This window comes from Chelmon rostratus, chromosome 23 (assembly GCF_017976325.1).
Source record: "Chelmon rostratus isolate fCheRos1 chromosome 23, fCheRos1.pri, whole genome shotgun sequence".
NCBI classification, from domain to species: domain Eukaryota; kingdom Metazoa; phylum Chordata; class Actinopteri; order Chaetodontiformes; family Chaetodontidae; genus Chelmon; species Chelmon rostratus.
Window position 1 is genome coordinate 13631576 of NC_055680.1, and position 27284 is coordinate 13658859.

Consider the following 27284-nt stretch of genomic DNA (forward strand, 5'->3'; position numbering starts at 1 on the left):
GTTGATATGCTGTTATTTTCTTTCAAACCTTTCAAAACATCTACATTATTTTCAAATAGAATATCACCAAAAAATGCTGCTTTCTTAGTCCATGTGCTAGCATTTTGGAGATACTTGCATTATTAGCATGATTATTGCTACAAACAGCCATAAAAGTTTAAAGTACAACTTTGAGGTTTCTATGTTTTACTTGTCTGGTTCAGTGTTATGCCATTACTTTACCATATTTTAGAAGTAAATATTGTACTTTTTACTCTGCCGGGTCTATATTTATTCATGTGCTATCAGTTACTTTGCAGATTAAGATTTAGATTTTCACTGAAACGTGATCATCTTCTGAACTGTGATTATGTTATATATTATTTACCCAGCAGTATATTAAGTCGTCAAAATTAGCTCCACTCTGACAAACTACATTATTTTAAAAGCAACAATTATTATATTAATATCAGCATGTTATTTTGTGATGATTTCAAACAATGAAGCCCAGGACATAGACGCTGGAGGGGCATCAGTCTTCTTCATGAGGCTAAATAGAACATTGCAGTGGCGGGTAGTCGGCACGTGGCGGCGGTAGCGTGCGCTGAGCGTCGCTCTGACCTCACAAACATGGCGGCGCCCGTCATGTTCCGCTTCCAGAAAAGTGGGAAGTTGCCTGTTTAATTCAGTTTTCTTTGCTCCAGGCGGCGACGTGCGGTGACAAAATGGACTCGAAGAGGCCAAGCAAGGTTTGAGAGCGACTTTGTCGTATTTTCGGCTCACGTTTTGCTGTGTCACGGCATCATTTTACCCGTTATAATCTTGCCAAAACAGAAACAAGCCTCTTTCTGCTGCTGTTGTGGTCTGGACAGCTACAACGATTAACAGCGTTAAGTTACATGGTTACACCATTACATAATGAGCCGAAATAACACGCTGCAGCTAATAAATCTGATCATATCCATACGTGCTATCAGCTACAAGTGTTTCGTGTCTGTTTCTACAGCTGGAGTTTGCGGTGCAGATGACATGTGAGAGTTGCGCAGATAAAGTCAGAGCTGTTCTGGTGGATAAACCAGGTGAGAAAGCATTTAAAGGGTTGCCAGCGCTGCTAAACGAGCCCGTATTTGTGTTTGCTTCGTCTGAAACAGTTCCCTGTGCAGTAACTGCTGTTTGTCATTTCTAACTGACAGCTGCTGCTAACGGTAAACGCGTTAGCTGCGCTCATTTCAAGCAGTTGGCTCAGCAGATAACGTCAGTTAGCTCTTATCTGTCTTGTTTACGCCTGGCCTTTCTTCATGCATTCCACTGCTCAGTATATATGTTAGTATATCATATAATATATGTCAGCACAGCATACAGGTAAGTTCATTCATATAGCACATTTTACTGCAAGTGAACTGTGTGCAGCCACAGGTGACATGCACATGCTTGCACAGGTCTGTTAAGTCTTATGCAACTTGGCATGGATTGTAAATAGTGACAGTTTTTTTTAGAGACACTTCCAACACTGTATGAAAGTCAGCTCTCAAAGCCAGGAAGAAAAGCAGTAAAATGGGGGAGTTATTTTTAAAACGACTAAAAAATTTTAGAACAGGTATAAATGTCTCAACCGACCATTATCTTTCAAGTCAAGATGAAAACATATTCGCTTGGATGCAAAGAAATTCTGACTTCCACAGCACAGTTTTGTACGTCCGTGCTGATCAACCGTATAATAATTGTGGAAAGCGTAAAGTTACTGAGGACCAGTAATAAAATCTCAGAAAGATGTTGTAACATCTTAAAAGATCTTGAAACAAGTGAAGTGCTCTTACATGAAAACTGCATGGCAAGAAGATGCACCCTGACGTACAAAAAACAAGCATACATTCACTTGATTTGAAACCTAGAGACTTAAAGCCAGTGCATGCAAAAATGTGCAAATGTGAAGAGCACTGTCTCCAACAGTGAAGAAATGATGAACGTGTGTTGACTTTGGTTTAAACAATGCAGTTCAGTCAAGGAGATTCCTCTGGAAATCACTAACTGCTTTTCACCTTAACACAATGGATTTCATCATTGTCTCTCTTTCCTAGTTCTCTCTTTCCTATCCTTAAATAGTTCTTACCAGGAGACTGTTGTGAAAGTAGGAAAATATGAATGAAAATCAAGTGCCGTCAAATCAGACAGGCACAGAAACTACCCAGAAGCATAAAGAAATGTTCATTTTGACCAGCAGCATATGCAATTTCGCAATTTCTCTGTGCGTCGAGCAGGTGATCATCGTCACTGCTGTAAACCTGTTTGCAGGAGTGAAGTCTGTCAGTATCGACGTCAGCAAGGAGCAAGTGTTGGTGGAGTCCGCTCTGACCAGTGCGGAGGTGCAGGCTGCGATAGAGAGCACCGGACGCAGGGCGGTGCTGAAAGGCATCGGGGCATCGGAGCAAGGTGAGGAGACGCGGGACAGGAGGACGGCTGCGCGCAAAACCTGACTGCCTTAAAGCTACCCTGTGGATGTTCCTTGCAAACAGACATGTTTACATTTTTTTTTCACCAAAAGGCATTGTGTGCGTCCTTGGGATCTTAAAAGGTGTTGAGTGTACAGTAATTCATTTGTAATTTGAACATGTTTTAAATCCTGCCTTATTTACGTCAGTGCTTACTTGCCAGTCTTCCCCTTCACTGCCTTCTCTGGCACTCTGCAGCACTTTGTCTTGGCATGTTACCACCTGCAGATCAGGGGACTAGAGTGAAGCCATTGGCAGGAATGTGTATATGCGTCCCCCACTCATAGAAAAACAGCTCTATAGGGCTACTAGAGGTCAAGAACTCCACGGGGAACCTTTAAGCACAATATGTTATGGTAATTTAGCCTTTAGTGAATGGACAAATTGGCAGACGAAAGTCTCCAGAAATACAGGCGATTAAAAACTATTAATGGTGCTGTCATTGATCTCCCCGCAGAGCAAAATGCTTGATAATAGAGTGTTAAATGTCCTCAATTGTTGAGAGGCTGGTGCTGCTCACCCATATCAACCTGGACAAACACACGAGTTGAGAGCTCTGAATCGAAGTGTAACCACCTATTTTGCATCCCTGACCGCACTGGTGGAGTGCCAGGTCAGGTTTGTAGTACAAATCCAGCACAGCTGACCTCTCAGAAACTGTTGGTTATGGTTGATTTGCCCCTAAACAGCATATAAAACGTGATATAAAAATAGCTGCATGGTTGTGTATGTTTCTGCTCACGGTCTCCCTCAGATAAAATCAAATGTGAGCTGAGAAACATAATCTGATCACAGGCAGTCGCTCGAGACGCGTTCGTAGTGCACGCCTGGATGTATCTGGCTGTGAGGATGCTGAGTGAGAACAAGCTCGCAGCCATGAACGCACACATCGTTTTAGGATCTCTGTGTTTTTGTGACAGACCTCGGCTCAGCGGTGGCCATGCTGGCTGGTGTGGGAAAGATCCAGGGGGTGGTGCGCTTCCTGCAGCTGTCTGAGGACCGTTGCTTGATTGATGGGACCATTGATGGGTTGGAGCCTGGACACCACGGCCTGCATGTCCACACCCTGGGGGACCTCACGCTGGACTGCCTCAGGTGGGACTGCTGTATCATTAGAGCTTACAGTTTTTTAGGTTTCTACAGTGTTTTGTTCCGTATGAGCTGCAGGGGTGGCTAAGTTTGCAGTATTTCAAGTATGAACTTGAGTATTGCACTGCACTGGGAACTGCTACAAGGTCCATAATGACTGAAAACCGTTCTACATAGATGTGCTACTGGCTCTGGAGATCAAAAGTTTTCTTTTAGTGGCCTTCTCAATTATCCTTAACATAAAAATACAAGAGTCTCCTGGATAATTAAATTATACATTCTTATTTAAATATTTTTACTACATTGACATACATAGTAGCAAAGGAAGAGAATAAGCTGTGCACAGCCAAATAAGGCTTAACTGGCCATGTTCAACGTCACAAACGAGCCATTAAACAGGGAACAGTAGAAAGCAGCACAGAGGCCGGTGATAATGTTTAGGGGGTTATTATTCTCTTATTCTCTCTGTTTTACTGCAGTCTCTTTTAAACCCAGTGCTGACTGAACGAATCCCCTCAAATCAGGAGAAGCTCTCTCACCTCGCTGTCTTTCCACTGTTGCACGTTGTTCCTATAGAACGTTAAAAAATAAATAACTTTCCAAGGCAATGTCCAGAACTCCAACGTGCGTCACAGCATCGCGCTGGAAAAGGGGCGAAAATTTGCTTTTCATGTTTCCATAACTGTTAGATTAGACCTGGAGCTGATAAATACCCGCGAGTACTGCAATCGTTTGACCTGAGAACGAACGCTGATTCGAACGTTTCCAGCTGAAGACAAAACCCAGAAGTTAGTGGGTGTTAGTGGATTTTTGTCCAGTGTGAAAGGGGTAATTCTTTCCGGTTTAGTCAAGAGTAGTGTGCCTGTAGCTGTCCAAGTCTGAGGTACAAGTCAGAGCTGTAATTGTTAGGGCTGCACCGACTGTCATTATTTTACATTCGAAGCTTCTGTTGAGGTTTTTGAATGAGGCTTTGAATGTTTGTTGTCATGTTATATGATGTCATCACCCTGAACAAACAGCAAATCCTCAATTTATATAACATTATTAGTCGGATCCAATGATTAGATCAACTTTGTTTAACGCGTATAACTCAGTTTCATCAATGTAAATACACGTAGTTATTGTAGATTGGATCACACAATCCTCCACAGCCACTACTGGAATCTGATTGTACAAATAGTATAATACTAATAATGTTATTGTGGCTTCATGAAACTAAAGTTTCAGCTTCATACTGAACTGGCAGAAGACACAGTTTTTGCTTGAATGTATCATTATGAAGTAAATGTTGTAATGGCTGTGGAATAATACGACCACTGGGTGCGATCTCCCGGGGAAATGAAGGTTAACTGGCGATCCGGTCAGTTTCAAGTCACCTCTTCACATGTTTCTTTCTTCTGTCTTATTTCCAAAGTGGCGTTGATCGTTTCTTAAAGGAAATTTGGTAGCAAAAGCAGTTTCCTGTCTTTTAGGAAACAGACAGCGACCCGGTTGTCTTTGCGTTAGCTGTGCCAACAATAATACCACTTGGAAACGCGAGGAGTTGTGTGTGTTTCCTCTTTAAATTCTTCTCAATTTCTTCTTTTCACAGTTGTGGAGAACACTATAACCCCTTTGGAAGAGCACACGGTGGTCCAGGGGACCCTGAAAGGGTACAGTCACATCTCTTCTTTAGAAGAAAATATAGATAAAGATCATTTTTGAGGAGACTTGCCAGAACATTTAGATATAAGCGGATCGAGGAGCAAAACATAAAGTAAATAATGGATCCTCTCATCATATAAATGACAAAATCACTCCTGAGATTTAATAAAACTCAGCACAAGCCAAACGTAAGATGTGAGACCCCTCTCAGGTTGCCAGATTTGTCCCACAGGAGCCATTTTGAGCAGCACCGTTCCAGGTGTTAGATTTAGTGTGAAAGAGCTGCAAGACTACAAAAGGCAGTGTTTGATGGCTTTCGTGTCGAATCCTCTGTTTGTTTTCTGTGCGTCAGTATTATTTATTCACTGTGTGTCGTTTGCAATTCTTCTCACATGCAGCATGGTTGTTTCAGCATGTAGGTGATCTGGGGAATATTGCTGCTGGACCAGATGGCAGAGCATCATTCAGACTAGAGGACAGTCAGCTAAAGGTAACACACACACACACACACATATTGCACTGATAATGAGGCAGGTGCTTACAGTATATTGAACTCAGCAAAGTTTCAGGAAGCAAAGCCGTCATTTATCAACATCTAGTTTCCCGAACAACGCCAGATGGCAACTTTGTGATTTCCTCTCTATTGATACCTCGGTGCCCGCGCTGCAGGTGTGGGACGTGATTGGCCGATCGCTGGTTGTGGATGCAGGGGAGGACGATCTGGGTCGGGGCGGTCACCCTCTCTCCAAACAGACTGGAAACTCTGGGGAAAGGTGGGTCAACGGCAGTGGTTTAAGCTGGGGGTACAAAATAAGTTGTGTATGTTAATAGGGATTTGTTTGAATTGTTTTTTATTAAAATAATGAGTCTGAATTTATTCAGTGTAACAAGGGGTGGACAAACTAACAGCAACAACTTTAGCACCAATCTGCATTGTACTGCAAGGTGTTTCTATTAATTTGTCCACTACTACTTGTAAGGTCACTTTGGTAATTGTGCTGTATTGTGATTCTGACCCCATTTACACCTGACACCTAAACGCAAACTGCATACGGACACATTTTTCAAATAAGGATCAACGCATATTAACGGAGATGTTGTGATCAGAATGTGATCAGATCTGCCTGACCATCTGGAAATAGTCCGGCTGGCAGTGAGCAAGCGAGAAGGCCAAAGGACACATCTCTAATTAATGATTATACGTCTATTCTATTCTTTAAAGCACCAAAAGATGCATTATTCAGCTGAACTGCATGGAAAATGAAAGATATACAGTGAGAAACTAGTGGTATACAGTAAGAAATGACTGCATGCGGAATGTTGCACTCGTTTGTGCAGCTGATCTGCTGTTCAATCGCCTCCATGCTGTTACCGCAACACGCCGGGACAAACGGACACAATATTTTTTATACAAAGAAAGTAATAACGTAATGTATTAAATTTGCTGAATTTAAAAGAGGGGACAATTAATTAAGAATTTGCCGTAGAAGGCATTTCACAAAGTTTATAAAGTTTCTTCTAACTCAACATCTCACAAAATGTGATTTTTTTTTAAGGGAGTCTGGTGATGATTTGCCGCCACCTAAATTACTCTAGCGTAGGTTTTGCTCTGGAGAACAGAGATCCGATCTAAACGAGGACTACAAGAACGCATTAAAAATCTTTAATAGTGTGAATGCGAAGGCAAGATCGGATTGTTAATCATCTGGGTAGTGATCCGGATACAGATCCCATCTTAACACCAGGTGTAAATGGTGTGATTGTGATGGACCTCTCTGTCTTGATTATAGATTATGACTGAAAATGAGGAATGAACATTTTATTTTTGGGAACCGTATGGTGAAACAGTCTCAATGTCTTTTTATCACACAAATTTAAACACTCCATTGTTTTTTTCCATCCCTTTTTCTCTCCTCGACAGACTGGCCTGTGGGATCATCGCCCGATCGGCAGGTCTTTTCCAAAACCCCAAGCAGATTTGTGCCTGTGACGGGGTCACGCTGTGGGAGGAGAGAGACAGGCCGATAGCCGGGAAAGGTCGAACCAAGGCCAGCGCGGAGACGCCGGCGGCACACCTCTGAGCCGCAGAGACGAACGCCAAGCGCACCTGTGAGATGTGTTGGGGCCGTTTGAGCTGAAAGAGCACCTCGAGGGGAAAAAGTCTGTCGGCGGAGGGCGAAGCGAGGAGGACAAAGCACTGAGGAATATATTTCCGGACAGCTGGAGAGACGACCAAAGACAAATTACCTTATTTTCTTTTAATTTTTTGCCTGTGATTAAATCAAATGCTCGTACAGCGATGTATTTAGGGTCCTCTGAGGAATTTAAAAGCACAGAAGCAGTTTTAAGGCAGTCCAGGAGTTTGTAATAGATGCTCTGATTAACCAGATGTCCGTTAACAGCGTGATGTTTGTATAGCGCACAACAGCCTCTGACAAGACTGTCTAAACTGATGCACTTGTAAGATCGGAGGTATCCACTTTGGCTGTGTACTGGCTGGGGTAAATAAGCTGCAATTTGCTGTGAAAGTGTCTTAACTTAATTATGGATGGCAAGCCTCTCTGAAACGGCAGCAGTAAAAACATCCTGCTGCTCTCATCACATCAGCTACCTCTGTGGCCCCTTGTACATCAGACTGAACGAAACCTGCATTAGCTTGTTCATTTCAAATCCATCAGGTGGTGTGAGTGACTTGGGAAAGAGGGATCTGAAGGAGAGAGAGTCCAGAGTGAAAGGGCAAGAGGGGGTGAGGGTTTGGGAGGGGCGGGGGTGTCTTGAGGGATTGTGTGCTCAGCTGTTTTATCAGCATGGAGCTGAAGTGTACAGTTCCTTCATGGTTGCCAACTTTAGATCCATACAATGCAGGAAACGGACGTTTTTTTAGTAATTTTCAGCTTCAAATCTTCTGTCTTCTGTAGAAACTGTAGAAATGATGATGATACAGTAACGTACAAAACTTCTACCCGCTGACACTTGTTGATTTCTGCTTACGCATATTTGTCCTGTGGATGAAGTCCTCAGCATTGGGACACTGTGTGCGTCCTGTTGTGCATTTGTGAACGTGTTGCAAGTTTTGCATCGATTTTCCAAATTGAGCAGCTGTCTTGTCCCGGTGATGCCTGAATAAGCTTATTGAATTTTCCCCCAAATGTTCAGCCGCTGTGCTTTTTTCCGTTTGTGTCCGAGGGCTGAGAACGCAACTGATGACTGTTTGTCATTGATTCATATGTGGATTTTTTTTAAAATGAGCAATTAAGACAAGAAAATGTCCATATCCTTTCTTTTCTTTTCTTTTTGCCTGACCACTAGTCAAAACTATTGAATTTACATAGAAATAAATCAATAAAAAGCAGCAAATGGGAGAAGCTGGACGCACTCTTGTGTGTTTGCTTGAATGCGTGCATCTGTGTGAATATCCCTCTGCACCAGCACTCACTTTGCGCTCGATCTGTCCCCTGCGTTGAGCACATGTGTCATATTTGTTCTCCCAGCACACAGCCAGCTCTATGAATCTCGTCTGTTTCCTGTCCCTTTCGGAGCGGAACCCTGTGGCAGAATGGCAGACTTTTTTTTTTTTTTAATTTCTTCTGAATGAAACGGGCTCGCAGTGGCTTTAAGCGCGCGTGCTGTGTGTGTTTGAGTCATTTCATGAGGGTTTTTTTTTTTTTTGTGAGGATTCAGCATCCTCTGGGTGCAGCAGCAGCAGCAGCAGCCCTCCCCCTCTGCAGCCTCTCCAGCAGTATGCCCGACATGCAAACGGAAGCAGGCGCTACCATTTTGAAACACAGCACCGCCTAGGTAAGATGGTAGATCCTTTTATTTAATCGCCTTTTCTGCTGTATTATTCTCATCTGCGCCGCATGGGAGGTAATTAATCCCGATTCGTCTTTCGGCTCAACTGTTTTTGACCTGTGTGCTGTAGCGACAGCGACTATTAGACGGTGTTGTCGCGCGAGGATCAGTCCTGCGCGGAAAGAAAATGCTCGTTACATTGTATCGATCTCTCATTGAGAGCCAGTTGTTGCGGCGGATATTATGTGTTTATCGTCCTTGTCGCGCGCAACAGTGCGAAACAAGTGTTTTATCCATTCCTCCGTGCATGTTTTCGCCTTGTGGCTTGTTTTGCTTTGGACGCCCGAGCGAAACCAAAAAGCATCTCGCCGCTCGGCTGTCTTTTCTTTTCCTTTCTTGCAGCCAGCGTGGGAAAAAAACGCGTAAAACCCGCGTTTGAGCAACTTATTTGTGTCTTTTCGCCCGTTTTTACGCGTCTAAATAACCCGACTTGTGAAAATGTGTTGACTCAGCGTCGTGCTGCGTCATCAGAAACCAGCCCCCCCTGCTTATGCCTCAAATGAACCCGGTGTTAATGCAGCAGCCATATGGATCATAGGGGTGCTCTCACATATATACAAACACTGAAGCAGGTTACTTGCATCTTGTTTAACGTGTTTTCTATGAGCAGCAGGATGAAGAGGAAGAGGAAGAGGAGGAGGAGGTGGTGGTGGTGTACTTTAAGTCAGCAGCAGCTGGCTGGAGCCTAAACCAAAAAATAGAAGTGTCATTCTCTGGTGTCGCGTTCCACTTTGCCCTTTGATTTACAGCCAGCCGTAAAGGTTGTTCAGAAGGAGGAAAAGGTGTAGAAACGCGCGCAAGTCCGGCCTGTAGGCTCAGGCGCTGGCGAGGAGGGGAGCGAGGAAGGCCGAGGCAGCTTTTATTAACACAAAGGGGTCATTCTGAGTCAGGAGAGTCTTAAAGTTTGTGTAATAACACGTGAATTGAGGGTTTTGGGGCGACAGCGCTCCTTTTCTCCCTGGCTGCCTCCTGTGTGTGAGTGTGACTCATAGCTGTATGGGTAATCACAGCCTCCTCGATCCTTTAAAGATCTCCTTCAAAGCGCCTTCGTGCCGCGATAAAAACATTGAAGGCATGTAGCTGTTGCTCGCAGACGTGATGTGTTCCCCTTGTTCCCGTGCAGGAACCCTGCTCTGTTTTACTGTTTCACCTAATCTGAGGTTATCCGACCTGAGTGGCCAGCTCACAGGCAAATGTGAGGCCGGTGCGGGTTTGAATTTACAACAGTTTGCATGACAATCTGGCTGCTCATTCGTGCACTGAGGTTTTTTATCAGGAGTCCGTGTACAAATCATAGTGCCTTTTCAGTTTGAGTGAAAGCTTCTCGCACATGTTGTTTGTGTGCTTAATCTCTGGACCTTCAGTCTTGTATTTGCTATATTTCTGCATAATCAACAGAGGTTTCATGTTGGAGAAATGGAGTCTTGTAAAAAAATTTTTTTTCCAAAGTCAGCAGCTCCCCCTCCCTCACAGCCCTGAAAAAGACACAAAATAGCTGGGTCAGCTATGTCCCTGTGTGCTACAGTCCACCCCTGTATTGAGACAATTGCACTCCAGTACTTCCTTAAAGCCAAACGTGTGGTTTTGTGCTCACTCAGTAGTTGTTACAGCGGTGAGGGCCCATAGTTGTACCGTGTGTCGTTAATCCCCTCGCTTTATCTCTAACCACAGTGAAGTACATCACTCCTCTGTTTCTCTGCAGCGCCATGGACAAGAGCCACACAGTGAAGCTCTTTGTGGGCAATCTGGCGTTGGACACCACCCAGGAGGAGCTGTCGGCCATCTTCGAACCCTACGGCCAGGTGGTCAGCTGCAGCGTGCTGCGGCAGTTTGCCTTCGTCCACCTGCAGGGCGAGGGCGCCGCGGAGCGCGCCATCCGGGAGCTCAATGGACGGGAGTTTCGCGGCCGGAATTTGGTGGTGGAGGAGTCGAGGGGGAGGCCGTTGCACTCCACCAAGGTGTTCGTGGGTAATCTGAGCGGGATGTGCACCACTGAGGACCTACAGCAGCTGTTTCAGACATTCGGAAAAGTCCTCGAGTGTGACAAAGTCAAAGGTGAGTGTGGACGCTTGTAACATTTGAATGCCCTCTCGAGTTGTGCTTGATGTTAGTAAAACTGTGGCGCTAGTGAATGAGTGAGGTCATGCAGGTAAGAGACAGTTTTATTTCAAGTGTTAGGTGGCTGAGACATTTCGAGTGCCTGCACATGTCCTAGTGCATAATTTGGAGTCTGTCCACGTGATGTTTTACAACCCCGATTCCAAAAAATTTGCTACTCTGTGTGAAACATGCAAACAGACTGTGTTTACAGACAACACTCTTACAAAGTGTTCCCAAACACGAACACAAACATTTTTTGGAATGGGGGTTGTTGTTGATGCACAAGTGCAAAGTTGTCCTTGTTGCAAAGGTGGACAAGGTTTTCTTTGGCACAATTTATACTTTTTCTTAAAGTAGTAAGTACGTGTGGCAATGCCACTTTGATCCTAACTGTTGTCCCTGCGCTCAATGACAGCCAGGCATTCCTCTTCCGCAGGCTATGCCTTTGTCCACATGGAAAACAAGGAGGATGCCCTCCAGGCCATCGAGGCCCTGCACGGCACCTCGTTTAAGGGCCGCCCCCTGTCTGTAGAGCTGTCCAAGGTCCAGCCCAGCAAGCAGGCGCCTACAGGAAAGATCCCCTGCGTTAACTGTGGAAAACAGGGCCACTATGCTGGAGAATGCCCTGTGGGGAAGCCTTCTCTGGAGCAGTACCAGAGTCAGGCGGCGGTCCTGGCCGCCGCTGCTGCTGCAGCAGCCGGCCTGCCGCTACAGGTCCAACAAAGCGTGCACAATTCAGTCTACAACACCTCCACCTTTGATCCCACGTATGCAGCTCTCACTGGGATCACCACAGGCACACGCACTGATGGAAACCCGGTGAATCCAGCTGTTTACGGTGCCCTTGCCAGCCAGGTGTATGGTGCCAATGTTGCCAATCAGCTTTATGGAACAGTGGCCAATCAGGCAGCTCTTACATCAGGCGCCACCCAAATGTACAGCTCGATGGCCCCGAACATCTATGGCCAAATGGCTGCAACCCCGGCGGCTGCTGCTGCGGCCGCGGCGGCGGCTGCCTACACAACTCCGGTTTACACCCCAACCGTGGCAAATCCGCCCGTCTATCTGACTGCTGCTCCTGGAATAGAAATGCCGACGGCAGCGGCTGCTGTTAACCCCGCCTACACCGTATCTCCAGCGATTTATGGTGCCGCCGCACCAGCCTACGCTCACATAAGCGCCATGGGAGCAGCGGACCCCACCACAGCCATCTTTGAGGCAGCCAGACAGGCGCATTACTTTGCCCAGGGCCAGCAGGTCGTAGCCGAGCAGCAGTCAGTGGCCGCCGCCGCAGCGGCTGCCGCTGTGGCAAAGTCTGGCGAGAGGGACCGCAGTCCCCTGCGGAGGTCGGTACCTCTGCTGCCAGACCCCGTGATGAAGCCGTTCATGTACCAGAGAGCCAAGCCGCGCCGACCCCTGCTCCCCACGCCAGCTGGAAGAGCGGCAGAAGAGGCAGTGGAGGCTGCAGAGGACCCCATGGCCAGGTAGGACGTGATGCTTGATTGTGTGACCACAGAAACATTCCCAGAGAGGGCTGACTTTTAGTTTCTCATTTACTACTTTTTATCTGTTTACCTCTGGGCATCTGCTTTTTTCCCCTTGTTTTTAGTCATGCTTTTACACATTTCTCATGCCTGATTATTGCTTTTTTAGATTTTCCATGCTACTTGTTACTCTCACTGTGTTGCCAAGTGCCCCAGTAAATGCTCATGCTGTCCCTCTTCCTACCTAAACCCTTCTCTCCCTATCTTAACCCACCCCTCTCTATCGCCCTTCCTCACGTCTCTTAGGTACTATGCAGAGTACTACCAGCAGCTGCAGCAGTACCCCCAGTTCCAGTATGCCTACCCACCACCGAACACAGTGACCGCCATCCCTGGCATGCCGGGAGTGTCAGCAGTCTCTGCTGTGCCCACGATGTCCGCCCAGCCAGTTGCCACGCTGGACGCCCTCAGGCCGGTGGTCCCCACAGCTGCGGCGGTGGCAGCCGCCATGGCTGCGCCCAGGGTGTATGAGCCGCCGTTGCCGCCGCCCACGCGCAAGGAGGCCATCCTCCGCCGCCCCGAACTCTCCCTTCACACGCCTGAGCCCCCCTTCCGATAGTCGCACACAACTCTCTGCCCCCACCCCTCACTCTTTGCCCTGAACCCCACTCCCCACCATCTCCTCTTCCACCCCAAACTTGAACACCTTACAGCAGCTGTACGTGTGTGTATGTGAGTTTGTGTGCGTCTGGGGGCTCTGAGTGTGTGGGGCGGGCTTTGAAACTGAGGGGCTCCTTGGTTTATTAACCTGCTTTACGAGGGATCAGCTGATCAGCTAACCTTGGTCCTGTTTGCATGCACACAGTGCAGCCATGAAAGGGAGGCTCTCATCTGTTGTACGGGCATTCTTTGTGCTTCTCAGTTTTACTTTTTTATCGTGCCAGTCTCACACTTGTGCCAGTATTAGACTGATCCCGTCAGTCGTTTCATATGCCTTTATTTCCGCAACCCAGTTATGATTTTCTACGGCCAAATCTACGACAAGAAACATTGGTTATCAGCCATCCTCCTTAGGCCTAGATGATCAGTTAGGGCAGCTAATTTGAAACCTTTTTTGCCTTATGTTGAAGAGTTTGGATTTATTATCAGATGAGAAGTCAGATAAACACATATTGTGTCGTGGCTGTGTTGCATTGTGCCCAACAGAACCAAGGTTGTGTTTTTTTTTTTTTTGGGGGGGGGGTGTTTGTCTTGAATGTGACGTGGCTGTACGTGTGAACGAGTGCAAGACTGAAACATGTGCGGGCTCCTGACCTTGCAGCGCACAAACGCAGCAGCTAAGACTGCACCTTGCAGAAAAAAAACAGTAAAGCACACACACAATACGTACTGTAATGTATGTTTGGATCTCTCCTCGACCCTTCCCCCCGCCTGTACTCTTAACTACAGCGCTGGAAGACACTGCTTCACCTCTCTTTCTCTTTCTAACTACAGCTGCCTACCTCTATCAGTAAAATTTCAGTGTAGAGTCTATTCTACTCTATTATATTCCACACGTTTCACCCGGTCAGCAGTTCATTTCCTGCTCCTCGGAAAAGTACAGGGTCAGCAGTTTAGGGAGGGAGGAGCCGGATTTAGGTGACAATGACTTTTGTAGATATTCTGTATTAAGTCCTCCTACATGTTCAGAGGCCTTTTTTTAAAATAGTTTATGTGTTTTGTTTGTGTTAATGTACTTTACATGTAATACAAGTCAAACTGGGGTGTAATGAATTGTAAATGGGGGGGGGGGGGGCAAAGCCCATGTGTGACTACTGAATGAGCTGTTTACAAAGGATCTTTACACTGCATCCTATTAGGAATCATGATATGTGACAAGCTCAATTACGTGCCTATAAGCTTTGAGTGAAGTGCATTAAGTGGAGGCATCTCCTATTTTAAGTGCTTTTGACTTTTTAATCATTTCAAGGGGGGCGACGGGAGCCTTACAGGGCTTAGTATCCAGCAGCGACGCTTTCTCGTGGACTCCTGTGCCAGATTTGTTTCATATCATACGGTTTTCGAGAAAAAAGCCACAAACTGGGCCTCACGGGTTCGTGATTAGCCGCCGGTTTTAAGCAGGAACGACAGTGATAGCACCAATGAAGTGAGAGATGGGGCAGTGTCTTCCAGTTGCCCCGACTGTCCTACTTTTTCCAAATACCAGACCTGCTTCAGATTGTAAATGCAAAGATATTTAGTGTCTGTTTTAATCTGGTTGTTGGATCCGGTGGGTGTGGTTTGCTGCATCGGGATAACAAAAGCATGACTTTGGCGCTTTGGGACGTTCGTCAGCTTCCACCCATTTGATGCTACAATCGCTTAAAACAATCACTCAGTTTTTTTTGCAGCTACTGTGTGACAGCGGTCTGATGCACACGCAGACATGCCCTCTGAAATCACCTTACTGCCTCGCTGTTCCCCCCTCCCCTCCCCTCTCCCCGTGTGGTTTTTAGTGGTTAAGTGACTTTTGCATCTCACAGTGTAATCTTTCTGTGTTGTATATACAAACACATACCAGTTGCATCCTTTGTAGAATTATGTGGTTTGCGAAATGTCTTGTTTGCCATGTTTGAGACCGTATTTTTTAGAGAAGTATTTTAATTTTGCCTTTTTTTAGGAAAAGACAAAAACAAAGTAAAAAACAAAATCAGCATGCTTTTTATTGAGAATATGTATACTATAATCATTATTATAATAAAGAATGTTTGGCTGACTACTGTGGTTAAAGAAAGCAAAGGGTTTGGACATTTCCCCTTCTTGTTTATGTTGTTCTTCTCCACTATCTGTTTCTCTTGTGTAAAATGACCACCAGACCCATTTGACTGGGGACCCAGGGGGAGACAGGTGTAGATGCTGGCCCAGCTTTGCTCTCTTTGGTCAGGGTAAGTGTGGGTTGGTGCTCCTTTCTCTCTCCAGCCTCTCAAACTGGGTGCAAACCAGAATTACGTGCAGGGGTTTGCGCTCCGCCAAATGCACTTGAGTATTTGATTCTGGCAAGACAGGCTCGGTATGGTCCTTTTAAATTGATTTTCATGCAGAAAGGGACATTTTACGCACTGTGAAGTCATGTTGAGAGCTGGGGAGAGGCACACAGATAGAATGGCCTGGGTGCATTTTGATCTGTGGAGCAGTCCTGTTCCTGGGGTTGATGGGTGTGCGTCTGGTCTGGTCTGGTCTGGTCTCTCCCTGCTGCACCAAAATTCTCCCCCTCCGTGTGTCTCTGTGTCCGCTCTACTCTCTAGACCTGCATGTGTGATAATCTGTAACTCTGCCGCAAAAAAAAACAAACAAAAAAAAACAACCCCGCGACAGTCCAGCTCTGAACTAACTATCTCAACTGAATTAGGTCACCGTGCCACCTGGAACGGGCAGCGTGAAGCCGTGCGTGAGCGTGGCGGCGTGAGCCATGGGGAGGACTTTTAGTGCGACGCCACCGCAGTGGGAACTTGTTCTCTCACCACCAAGGTAAATGAAAAGCAAAACAAAACCAAAAGCACTGACCTCCTTTCTCCCCCCCCCCCCCACCTGCCGCCCCTCCTTTGACTGTGCCTTGACCAAACACTCCTCCCCCTCCTCTCCTCCACCATCACCACCTCCCCCTCTCCCCGCTCAGTAACTCCTTCGCCATCGGTGGGGGTGGCGGGTGGGGGTGGGGCGGGGCTAGGACCCCCTCCATGAGACTGAGTCCTGCATACAAGGCGACTGACTTTGCCTCTCTGTCCCACTGGAGTCTGAGCTAGTGAATAAAGGGAAGTTGTGTGTGTGTGTGAGAGAGAAAGGGGGGGGTGGGCATGGATGTCTGAAGAACTTTTTGCGTGGTCTTTCATTGATTAGTGAGGCTTGGCACATGCGGACACACCCCTCCCCTTCTCCTGCCCGCTAGTCAACTCCTCTCCACCGCCGTATTCGCCGCCCTCACCCCCCTTCCCTCCCTTCTCCCCATCCCTCTTCCCTCCTCCTCCAACCCTACTGTCCCTATGCGCCTCTCCTCTCCGCCGTTCACACACACACAGCGCTTTTTTTCCGCCGCCACCGCCGTCGCCACCTTGGATCTGGGTTCGTGGCTCTGGCTCGGACTCAACTTCCCAGAACCATCCACCTGACCCAACCTCCCCACCCTCCTTTGTTACCATAGAGGCCTGGGCGTGCCAATGGACAGTGTATGTGTGGTGGCCCGCCGCCGGACTCAGTAACATGACACAGAGAGACTTCAATGTCGGACAAGTGGCTTTGCTAAAACTGTTGAATGCTGGGTTTGCTCCGCATGGCTGTGGAAGGGATCTTAACTCCTGTGTGCCAAAAGAACTTAGCTCCATTACATCTTAAGTGATAAATCAACCTCAAACTATGGAACAATTTTCTTTCCTTTGGGCCCCTCACAGCCTGTGTGCCAATCAGAAACATCCTATAAGATAGGCCTAGGTATGAGGCCGGTCTGACCTGTAGATTCTCACCAATCTCAGGGTTCCTATAGGACTTTTCTGGTACGGCAGCTCTATGTCTCTAATACTGGGATCAGCTGGATATGTGCTCTGAGCGACTTCAACGTGCTCTTACCTGTTAAGATTGTGCTGAGGTGGAGAGCTCGAGCCTCGCACACACGATCCCACAGTCGCAGGCTCTCAGTATGTCAAACGAGTTGTCCGGCATTTGCTCTGACAGCTGCGAGATGGAGTCGAGACAAGGAGGGCGTCGCCATCTGTCTGCCTAACAAAGGGAAGGAAGGGAAGGGAAGAAGGAGGACAGGAATGAATAGATGAGTTGATTATAAGGTGAGTTGGTAGTGGAGGGTCCAAAAGCTGCACCCTAGCCTCACCTTCCTGATCTTGGAGGACTCTATTGTTTGTGATAATAGATGTACTGACCAGAATCTTATTAAAAAAGGGCCCTTTTTACACTGGATATTTTATTATAAGTTGTGTATCCTGATAGTGCAGCTTTGACTCTGAGGTGTCTATTTCTAGGATGCGCTTCATGATCCCAACATAGAAAAAAATGTCATCAAATTAATTGTTCATGTAGGCAGGAATTAATGAGCCAGTTTTGTTCGAATTACCCTGAAAACGATGCTGCTTTAGAGTGAGAAGATAAAGTGCAGACTCCCTTCCAGGCCTCCATGATCAGGGTGTGTGGTGCTCCAATTTTTTTTTTCCTCCAGCCACCCCATCCTCCCCACTCTCCCAACTCCTCACTAAAGGCTTCGTCGGGTGCTTTGCGAGTCTGGGCTTCCCGTGCTTGGGTGAATGCAGCCACACATCTTTTAAAAAAAAAACAACCTAAAAAACCCCTGCTCTGAATTCTCAGTCGCACCGTACTGACAGCCAAAGCTCGCTGCAGCCTCCTCCCTACTTCCACTTCCTCACCCACTCTTCCCCTCGCCTTCTGTGGTTTGGACAGCTGAAGAACTGTCATCCAGATGCTCTTTGTGCGCGCATCTCTGTGTTGTGTTGTTTTGACGGGATCCCACAGGTTACATCTGTTCTCCTGCAGCAGGTGTCAGCTGAGATGTGCAAGTGCGTGCATCTGGAACACACTCCGGTTTGGTTTGAGCAGGACCAGTAGACCGAATTGCCTTTTGAGTTTGCAGTAATGAGATTCAGTAACCGATGTGACCGTGACTATTCTAGCACAGATGTGAATTACATATATCGGACTCGACTGCTGCATCCCTTCATCAGATAAAAGATGTTAGCAGCAGAGTCATACCTTCATTACCTCATTGAAACAGGGTGCACACACCGCCCGAAGCCAAATCTTCTTTTTCCATGGTCCATATTATTATCAAAACTGAGCTGCATTATGTTTACACTGATCAACCCATCCGATTCCCTCAGCTCAGCAGTAGCGCAGTAAGGTACCTAATGGTAACCACAAATAGTCACACAGTAGCTAAGCTTCCTCAAGTAGGTTAATGGACCAAGCAGAGTGTAGTTACATTTAAATGCCTTATTAATTTTAATATAAATTATTCTAGTTTCCAAAGACACATCAAGGGTGACTGAATAATGTGTCACCTCAAGAGAACCATCTCCTGATTTCAAGGAAATTTGTTCCAGCACAAAGTTGAATGGGATTGGGGGGGTTTAGTTGACGAATGTTAGATGAAATCTTTGCATCAACATGTTTACTGTGAATGACAAATCCTGATATAAACATGAATAATATTGTAAGATTGTATATGCAAATATATGCATTTTAATCTGTATTTCTTAAAACCTTCTGAGGCATTTTTCAGTCTGCATGCAAAACACGAATAAATTATTTTTTTCTCATAAAAGTGCCTTAATCTCTTTTATTCTAATTGGAATTCTGTATTGGGGCAACCGATACAGAAGGTCATGAATATTTCTTGTTATACTGTTCGATATTCTTTAGTATGATAGAAAGCGCAAACAGTATAAACTATGCATTTACCTGCAGCCTCGTTTTCAGCAGTGTTGAATGAGATGGTTTGAGATGCTGTCAGTCTTCGAAGCACTTCAATAGGCCCAGGGGTACTTTGCCTGGACTGCCAGAGAGCTGTATTCACAAGGGGGACCTCTCTATTATTTCTTAAACGACTGCTTTTTATTTTTTGAGAACTTGAGATTCGGTTCTTTGATCCTGTTTTCTGGGAGAGGTAGGCTGAAACTACAGAGGCCTGGGTTTGCCATTGAGGATCACTAGCAGCAACAGGTGCATTGTACAGGCCATAAAATCCTCTCTGGTGCGAGGGGGCGTAAATGACATCCCTGCACACCACTCACAGGTCCGTTAACTCTGCCCGCGGGAGACTACCCCGCCTTTTACACCTTTTTAGGCTCAGAACCTGATACCCAAGCTGTCGGTTCCCATACTTATTGGGGTGCGGTCACGTGTGCCACTTTTGACCAGGAAAGGAGCACCGGCCCGCAGGGTCTTCTGGTAGTGGGAGCACCACCTCCGCACAGGCACCTCGCACCAGTGGAGTCTGGTCTCTGCAGCCCCCAACTCTCTCTCCCCCCGAACGTGAGACCCCTCGTCTCAAGGAGGTTCTTGCCTTTACGGCCTCGTCGTCGTTTCTATTGCTGATTATTATTTTTTTCTTACTGTAAGCTGAGGGGGACGTGAGAGTCCAAACAGAGGCGCACGATGACAGCTGTCGAAACCCAAATGACTTACAGCAACTCCTACACGATCCACCATGAAGAAGCGTACATGACCCAAGAGGACGACTGGGACAGGGACCTGCTGCTGGATCCTGCCTGGGAGAAGCAGCAGAGGAAGGTAGGTTTGGAGACTCCGAGCAGCGCTTGTGCCGCCGTGCGTAATTACGCACATCTTAACCAATGCTCTTACACAATCAATCAGTGGCTTTTACACGGTTTAACATAACAAAATGTATGGTTTCGGAACCACTGGCAATTCCCTAATTGTGTAAAGTCTAAAACAGCCCAACATGCGCCTTATAGCTGTCCTCGCACCTGGCACTTCAGTCCTGCTGGAAGCTGTGTGGGCAGATATTTTAGGCCGTGCAGCTTTCTCAGTGTTGTCTTTCAGTTACCCCCGATTGCCTTGCGAAGACTGTCTAAATATAATACCACCCTCCCCAGTCTTTCGACTACATTTGAATCATTACTTTAAAAAATACACATATGTTCATAGGCGATGGGAGAGAGAAACTCACCTGCAGTCATTTTGATTTATGTCAGTTTACCCGCTTAAGGTCTATGTATAGCTTTATTTAAGAATAAATACAAAAAAGCACCTTTTTCACGTTATTAATAAATACTGGATGTAATAGTTTGTAAATACAAGCAGCAACAACAAAAAGATCCGTAAATTAGACTTTTTTTTTTAGCCTGAAGTCGTCAGCCATACTAAGCTCGTGCGGGTGAGGAGGCCAGCAGTTGCCTAGGCGACCAGCTGGCCTTGCCGCGTGGAGGGCGAGCGCGACAGGTGCGTGCGTTTCATGAGCTGCTGGAGCTGAAGTCAACTGACGCAGGTGACGTCTGCTGCCGTAAAACTGGGACAGAAACAACATCAGCAAAGGTTAATAGTTTTATCATTTGTCTAAACGTTCACCTGACACACAACTTGTCCCTCCAATGTTTTAGTTAAGCGGAAATATATTTATCGTCATATCCTTGCTGAGTTATCTTAACGGTAGTTCAGCTGGTTGCTACGCTAGGGCCGCCATGTTGGACGGCTATTTTCAAAGAAGCTAGTTCCCGTACTCCGCCGCGGAAATCCCGGAGCCCAAGCTGAAAATAGCTTTCAGGTAGATACTTAAATGTGGTTGAGAAGCACTGTTGAGTTCTAACTTTTTCTGAGTATCAAACTTTCTGATATTAGGGTTAGTAGAGGTAGTATTGTGGGCCCAGTACCCAACTAAGACGCAACTGCTTAGCTAATTACTTAGCTGCATGTTGCATCCAAATCACAGAACTAGCAAAGATAACTTCAAGTTAATCAGATCGTTTGACAACACTTTTTGAAAGCTCTATATAGCTGGAAGAAAATACTATATTGTAAATTAACAATATTAACAATTAACAACATTAACAATATTTTTTTAAGGAATACATATAATAACATTACTTCAGGTTTATATTGATTAGAAACAATCTCAGTCACTTCCTGTTATCACCATTAGCTGAACAAGTTGGAAGACAGGTTAGAAATCCATGTTAATGTGAAACTAGTAATATTTCTTGTTCAAGCTGAACATAAGAGGCTTTCAGAAATGTGCAAATGATATAAAAACAGCTGAAAGTGTTGTCAAAAGACATTAAAATACATGCTTTGCACATCTCCAATATACAGTAATTATCAAGGAAACATCTCAAATGTAAAAGCAATGATTAGCCTTTGTGGCAGTAGAGGCACAAAATGGGGGGAAAGTCAATTAAATACCATTCACACTTTTTCATCCATCTCTACTTAATACAATTTAGCTGTTGCTTGTTATGTGCCATTTTCTCCTTTTTTAAATTTTGGGTTATCAAAAATGGCAATCTCTCAGTCGCTCTGATGTCATCTGTAAAAATAATCAGACTGTTGGTAATATATTTAAAGTTAATAGCTATCGATGCCAAAAGTAGGCTGATATATTAATGTAGCTATTCCAATTTATATCCTTTTTTCTTTATTGTGTTCTATTTTAGGTTCCTGCAGCCACAGAACAAATTCCCCACTGGGATAATCTAATGTAATCTACACTAACCTACCCTAATCTAATCTAATCTAATTACACCTAATCTGCACTATTGTGCTGCATTACAGCATAGAGCAGCACAGCAGCGGCATTTTTGACTGGCATGTTCATGTTCACATGGTACTTTGTAGTGTATCTGCAGATTGTTCTGTCAGTGCAAAATGCAGAGCCAGAGCACAGTGACAGGCTGAGAGACCTCAACAGATGGTAACAGAGAGAGTGAGATGGCAAGGCTGGTAGATATACACCCCGGGTTAGTTTCACAGACCTACAAATAAACATCTTCCTAAAAATACTTTTCAACTTGCTCGGCTCCAACTTCCCTCCCTCCTTGCCTTCTTCCCTGGCTTTCTTTCTGTCTCTGTCTTTTCTTTCGTCGGGTTGAACGCTTCCTCTTGCTACCGTTCTTGAAATATCCCTTTGCTCCTTCTATTTTCTTTTCTGTGGCACACTGTGCCTTGTTTTTCTGTTTTTTGTCAATTAGATGAGAGCCTTTTTTCGTCTTGAGCGCCTGTCAATCTTTTGAATGTAAGATGATACAATAGGCCTTGAAAACGTCACACAGCCAAGCAAACCCCTCTCTTTAGTCTTCACCTCTCAACCTCCCAGGGGTGTAGGTCATCGTACTCCATTGCTCTCCTCGGCATGTAAAATCTAGCTTAAGGAGCTGGTATCAGTCCATAAATATAGCCGGTGCATCATTTTGTAATGTAATGAATATGAAAGGAAATCCTTGCACCACCTGTTCTGTCTTCTATCCTTGAAATTTCAGTGGAAAAAGCTGCTCAGCACTTGACGCAGTAGTAACGTGTTTGTCAACACACAGTGATGCCGAATCTGATACTGGACATTAGAAATTGTGTGTGCTTGGGTATGTGTGTTTGAACTGTACATCGTGACATTGGTTTATATTTAACATGATGTAGCTCTTCTAGATTGCTAGCTAAATGATTCATGGCTTGGTTTAGACCAGGAATTTTATTTGATAGGAGTTGGCAAAAATAGTGCCAGATATTGCATCTTTCAAATGTTGTCAGCCGGAATAAGATACGAAAGGACAGAGTGATGAGATTTGGCTGCATCTTGTCTTGGTGATATTCTTTCCTCAAAACAGCTGTAATCCTGGAAATAAGAAGAGTTTGGTTGTCAGTCCGATTCAAGAGATGAGGCGAATAGGCCAGTCAGGGTAGATGTAGATGTTTCCATGAACTCTGAAAGCTTATTGATGTCTGCCTGACAAGATGCTTTGCTGACAACTCACAGAGCTCATACTCTATCTTACTTGACCACATCTACAGAAAGTAGTGATGTTTATGAAGGGGATCAATAGCTGTTTAAAGATTAACTCGCACTGCAGAGGACGGAACTCACAACACCACCTGACCGGCTGAACACGTGGCTATTAATTAGAAAAAGGAGTACTATGCTATAGCTGATATACGTATGTTGGTGTGCAATACTTTATGAAATAACTTACTTTGACTACTTTTTCTGTATGTATGATGCACTGAAATATTAAAGTGACTAGAAAAACTCAATACACCAAAAAAGTCACCGCTGTGACTAAAGACATCTTCTGTCTCACATAGTTTAAGAGTTCAGCTGCTAACGAAGTGAATGACTGGCTGCCTAATGTGAGCAATAACCTAAAAATACCCATTACATAGGGTTATCAACAGCCTTATAGGCTCAGCTGACCTATTAGCCTCATGGTGTGTATATATATATATATATATATATATATATATATACATATGTATATGTATGCACACACAGCCACATGTCTAAGGTTTAAGGTTTGTCTGAGGAAGTTTTTATGCCAATTGTCCTACTCATGTTGGTTTTACACTTAACTTTATAAGGAGAGGTGGGGATATTGTCCAAATTAATATTGTGATAATTGTAATAATGTAGTCAATTAAAATGTTTTTAGTGACTGCTGCGTCACAATAGAATCAAAGGCTGAGATAAACTAAAATAAAAAAAAATTATCCCCCAGTCTCATGTGTAAGTGTCATGTAAATTTAGTAAGTGTGCCAATGAATATGACTGATACATCTGTCATAGGGAAGATTAAGAGGTCATTTTTGCACAATGCCTATTTCTGAACATTTATTCCCAGGATTAACGGTAGCATTCATACTTCCTTATTATGTAAAAACTGTACTTTAGATTCTTTGGTGATTTCTCCATCCTTTTTTTTTATTATTTACACTTTCTAAATTAGATTTGCATTAAATCTTAGATATTTCCAACTGCTTTTTTCCTGTTCTTTTCCACAGGGTGTAAAATGAATGATGTGTCCAAAAGACTGATCGTCACATCCAAGTGTTATAAAGTTATATTCAGTAATGTGATATTTATCCACTCAGCCTAATGTAATGTCCCTCTGTGTGGGTGATGAGAGATCTTAGGGTGCTTTGTAATCGAATGTATTCTTGTCTAATCTCATTTTGTACTTTAACAAATCAGCCCAGTAGTGCAGCAGCCAGACGGAGTTATTGATCTCACCTACTACCTGATGTTTAGTGAGACAATACTAAAACAATACGTGGACAGTAATTTGCATCACAGGCAATGTACGTGTAGCCAGAAGAACATTTTTAATAAATGTCACATTAAGAAAAAGCTGTCTAAACATGATTTGTTAATTTAAAATCCTTCCAAGTGCAAGACATTTGCAAACCCTGGTATGTTTTTGAAATGTTCTGAGTTACACGTCAAGCCAGCAGTTGAAATCACATTACCAGTGATGATGAATTTGCCATGTGTTCCCTTTACAGTAGGGATGCACTGTTGCATAATAATGTAGCATATGAATTGCCAGGTCCAGGTCTCAGTTTTCTCTTTGCAGAATTAAACTGCATGATTTTAATGTAAACTGATGAAAGAAAAGTTTTTTTCTTTCATAAAGGGACAGCTGAGAGACACCGCTCACTCCTCTCAGTCTAAATTTGCACCATTAGTGACGATATAGCAGAATTTGTAATTCACCGCATTAGACATACTCCACTGATTTGTGCTCACTGCTCAGCCTACACTACCTAATCCCAAGGTGCAGCTTGGAGAGGGAGGTGTCTTTGATTCCCTCCCATGATTCATTCTGTCAGGGTCATGTGATCCCAGTGCAGGAACAGTTATCCAGTCGAGCTGATCTCTGGACCTCTGAGCATATTTTCACTCACCAGATCAGCGCACAGACACTTCTTTTAGTTGCTAAAATGAGACCACCATGCAAGAAATGTATTATATTATTGTTTGGATATATCAGTCTTTAACATTTGTTAAAAAAAAAAGACAGGACTTACAGGGAGCACTGGGCTGAGAGGAAACAAAGTAATTAAGCTCTTTATGTACAGATGTTTGATTGAAGCAAAAAGTTAGAAAAAAAATGGACGAGGACATTAAAACCCAAGACAAAAAGGGCAGGGGTGGAGTCCTCGTTGTCCCCTAGTGTGTGAATATATGTGACTCATATTTTATCTGTGAGAAATGATTGCATTATGACTCATAATTTTCATGAAATCTCACAAGTGTTTAGCATTAGTTCATTGTCTTTTTCGTTAAACATTGAAAAAACAAAACCATTTCAAAGTTTGCCAGACTTTTAAAGTTAATTGCAGTTGAATTGTGTCAAAATAATAGCAATAATTAGACTTGTGCACTGTATCTGTGTTGTGTGATAAGATGTAGAGAGTAGGTGTACGAGGGTTAAACGTAAGTGGAGAGGTGAGAGAACTTGCAGTCAGATCAAATAGCAGTTTCTATTCCAGAAGCTGTGTCCATGTAGGGAGGCTTCTATAAACTGCTTTAGTGCAGGCGCAGGAGCCCTGGGAGGCCGCAGGAAGGGCTGAGGAGTACATGCGTGTGTGTGTGTGTGTGTATGCGTGCCTGCATATGTGTGACATATTCTTCATGCACTGGTGTTTTATTAGCATGAAAGTGTGTTACTGGTGAGTTTCGTGGATGAGTTGTTATGAGGACTGGGACTCAGTTCGAAGACAGAAAAGTTCTTGCGGAGTGTTGTAATGGCGAAAAGCAGACACACGATACAGATCTGCGGTGTCAGAATCCACCAGGGGAAAGTAGAAATGATGATTGATGGGCTGTGAGAGCAGCCATCTTGATCTGATCAGAGCAATCCTGTGGGTCCGTAAATAGAATAAGATGTTGCATTGGTTAGAGAAAACTGCGTGCTTGACAGCGGTGTTACTGGCATTACAGTTATGTCTGCAGTTTTGCGTTTGTGCTGGCAAACTAAACTCGACTAAAAAAAATACAGCAATCTGTGTTGTCAACAAATGAATCTGCGACCATCCCAGTCTTAGTTATTATTCGTCAGGGTCAGTGCTGGTGTTGAAAATGGACACTTGTGTTTATGAGGAAGCAGAGAGCTGCCAAGATGCCAAGTCTGTGACCTCAGCAGCAAATGACACACAGAGGATACACAGCCGAACACCGACAAAATGTCACCTCTGGTCCTAATGGTGTCGGGCTGAAATGTTACATTTATGTTGGCCGTTCAGTTTCCTGTAATAATGAGACAAACCGAACAGCGAACCTGTTTTTATGAAAGTAAACTCATAACGTTAGGGCTGAAAGCTGGCTGCATGCAATGGATATTTATAGGTAGGTGGTAGCAGAAGTTACAGTCATCAGTTGGAGGTCTGCTGAGATGATGGGTCTCCTATAATAGGACTGAGGTCATGAAGGTATCATTATGTACTTCATAATGCCTTAAGAAGCTGCATTTGCAAAGTATTCTGCCACATTATTGTTAGCTCCAGTTCAAAATCGTAGCACAGTGAGATGTAGACCTTGAGACGTAACTTCATGTACTTTGCAGCATAGTTAATAGACGCATTTAAGCGTACCACTGTCCTGTGTTGATTTTGTGCAGTTAATGAACAGAAGACATTGTTGTAGTCTAGGCTGCTTCATTCAGAGTCAAAGATGTTTATTAGCTGTTGTGTCAGCCATGCTGTAGGTGTTAACAGCTTTGTGCTAGCCACTCTCAGTGGATGTCAGAACAGGACTTCCTGAATGAGGCAGGAGGCAGGCAGCAGCAGTCACATGTGGTCAGCATGGTGTCACTTCAGTGTCACAATGTACAAATAACGAAATGAAATCTGAGCTGTGGGATCATCTGACCAGAGCAGCAAATAACCTTTTTTGTGGTTCTCTCGTTCAGGCAGAGGTAGAATCACAAGGTCGACAGTGACTTGCTGTTTTGGCTAAATGAATGCTGCTAAATGTAGCTGGGTTAGGGGTAGTGAAGGTAACCCTAACCCAATGTTAGTATAGACAACCTTACATTAGTTTCACATGCAGTATCCCATGGTTAAGGTTCCTGTTAAGATTGAATGAGCTGACTCTAGATCTCGGTGGACAATTTTACCTCTATTTCAGAGAAAGAACTTGCCTTCTGAA

The 27284-nt window shown here is 44.7% G+C and overlaps 3 protein-coding genes across 8 annotated transcripts in view; all 3 read left to right on the plus strand.

Moving 5' to 3' along the window:
• The first annotated feature begins 600 nt into the window (after positions 1-600).
• Positions 601-8576, plus strand: LOC121626505 (copper chaperone for superoxide dismutase-like). The gene is made up of 8 exons (XM_041965057.1): positions 601-728; positions 986-1058; positions 2272-2409; positions 3389-3563; positions 5149-5209; positions 5614-5691; positions 5871-5974; positions 7123-8576. Exons 1-8 carry the CDS (start codon positions 705-707, stop codon positions 7280-7282), a joined length of 813 nt encoding a protein of 270 aa, XP_041820991.1. The 5' UTR covers positions 601-704; the 3' UTR covers positions 7283-8576.
• A 359-nt stretch (positions 8577-8935) lies between these two features.
• rbm14b (RNA binding motif protein 14b) lies at positions 8936-18950 on the plus strand. 6 transcript variants are annotated; one of them, XR_006007966.1, is made up of 6 exons: positions 8936-8999; positions 10756-11108; positions 11569-12637; positions 12944-15561; positions 16026-16144; positions 18170-18950. XR_006007966.1 is itself a non-coding variant. In XM_041965213.1 (4 exons), exons 2-4 carry the CDS (start codon positions 10760-10762, stop codon positions 13254-13256), a joined length of 1731 nt encoding a protein of 576 aa, XP_041821147.1. In that variant the 5' UTR covers positions 8936-8999; positions 10756-10759; the 3' UTR covers positions 13257-18000. The 6 variants fall into 6 exon arrangements, 3 of the variants coding, with proteins under 3 accessions (XP_041821147.1, XP_041821148.1, XP_041821149.1); XR_006007965.1 differs by lacking the exon at positions 18170-18950 and adding an exon at positions 16815-18000 and having other exon boundaries at positions 12944-16144; XR_006007964.1 differs by lacking the exon at positions 18170-18950 and having other exon boundaries at positions 16026-18000.
• A 612-nt stretch (positions 18951-19562) lies between these two features.
• Positions 19563-27284, plus strand: part of actn3b (actinin alpha 3b) — a 32132-nt gene continuing 24410 nt past the window's right edge. Inside the window, exon 1 of the mRNA XM_041965421.1 lies at positions 19563-19924. Coding sequence (XP_041821355.1) covers positions 19790-19924 — 135 coding nt within the window. The 5' untranslated portion in view covers positions 19563-19789. The remainder of the gene's footprint in view (positions 19925-27284) is intronic.

What these genes read in the sequence shown, in the direction of transcription:
- LOC121626505 (XM_041965057.1), top strand. Translation starts at nt 705, where the DNA reads ATGGACTCGAAGAGGCCAAGCAAG. An exon ending in CATCGGGGCATCGGAGCAAG is followed by an intron (nt 2,410 to 3,388) that starts GTGAGGAGACGC and finishes TTTTTGTGACAG; the next exon opens with ACCTCGGCTCAGCGGTGGCC. An exon ending in TAGAGGACAGTCAGCTAAAG is followed by an intron (nt 5,692 to 5,870) that starts GTAACACACACA and finishes CCCGCGCTGCAG; the next exon opens with GTGTGGGACGTGATTGGCCG.
- rbm14b (XM_041965213.1), top strand. Translation starts at nt 10,760, where the DNA reads ATGGACAAGAGCCACACAGTGAAGCTCTTTGTGGGCAATCTGGCGTTG. An exon ending in CGAGTGTGACAAAGTCAAAG is followed by an intron (nt 11,109 to 11,568) that starts GTGAGTGTGGAC and finishes GCTCAATGACAG; the next exon opens with CCAGGCATTCCTCTTCCGCA. An exon ending in GCAGAGGACCCCATGGCCAG is followed by an intron (nt 12,638 to 12,943) that starts GTAGGACGTGAT and finishes CACGTCTCTTAG; the next exon opens with GTACTATGCAGAGTACTACC.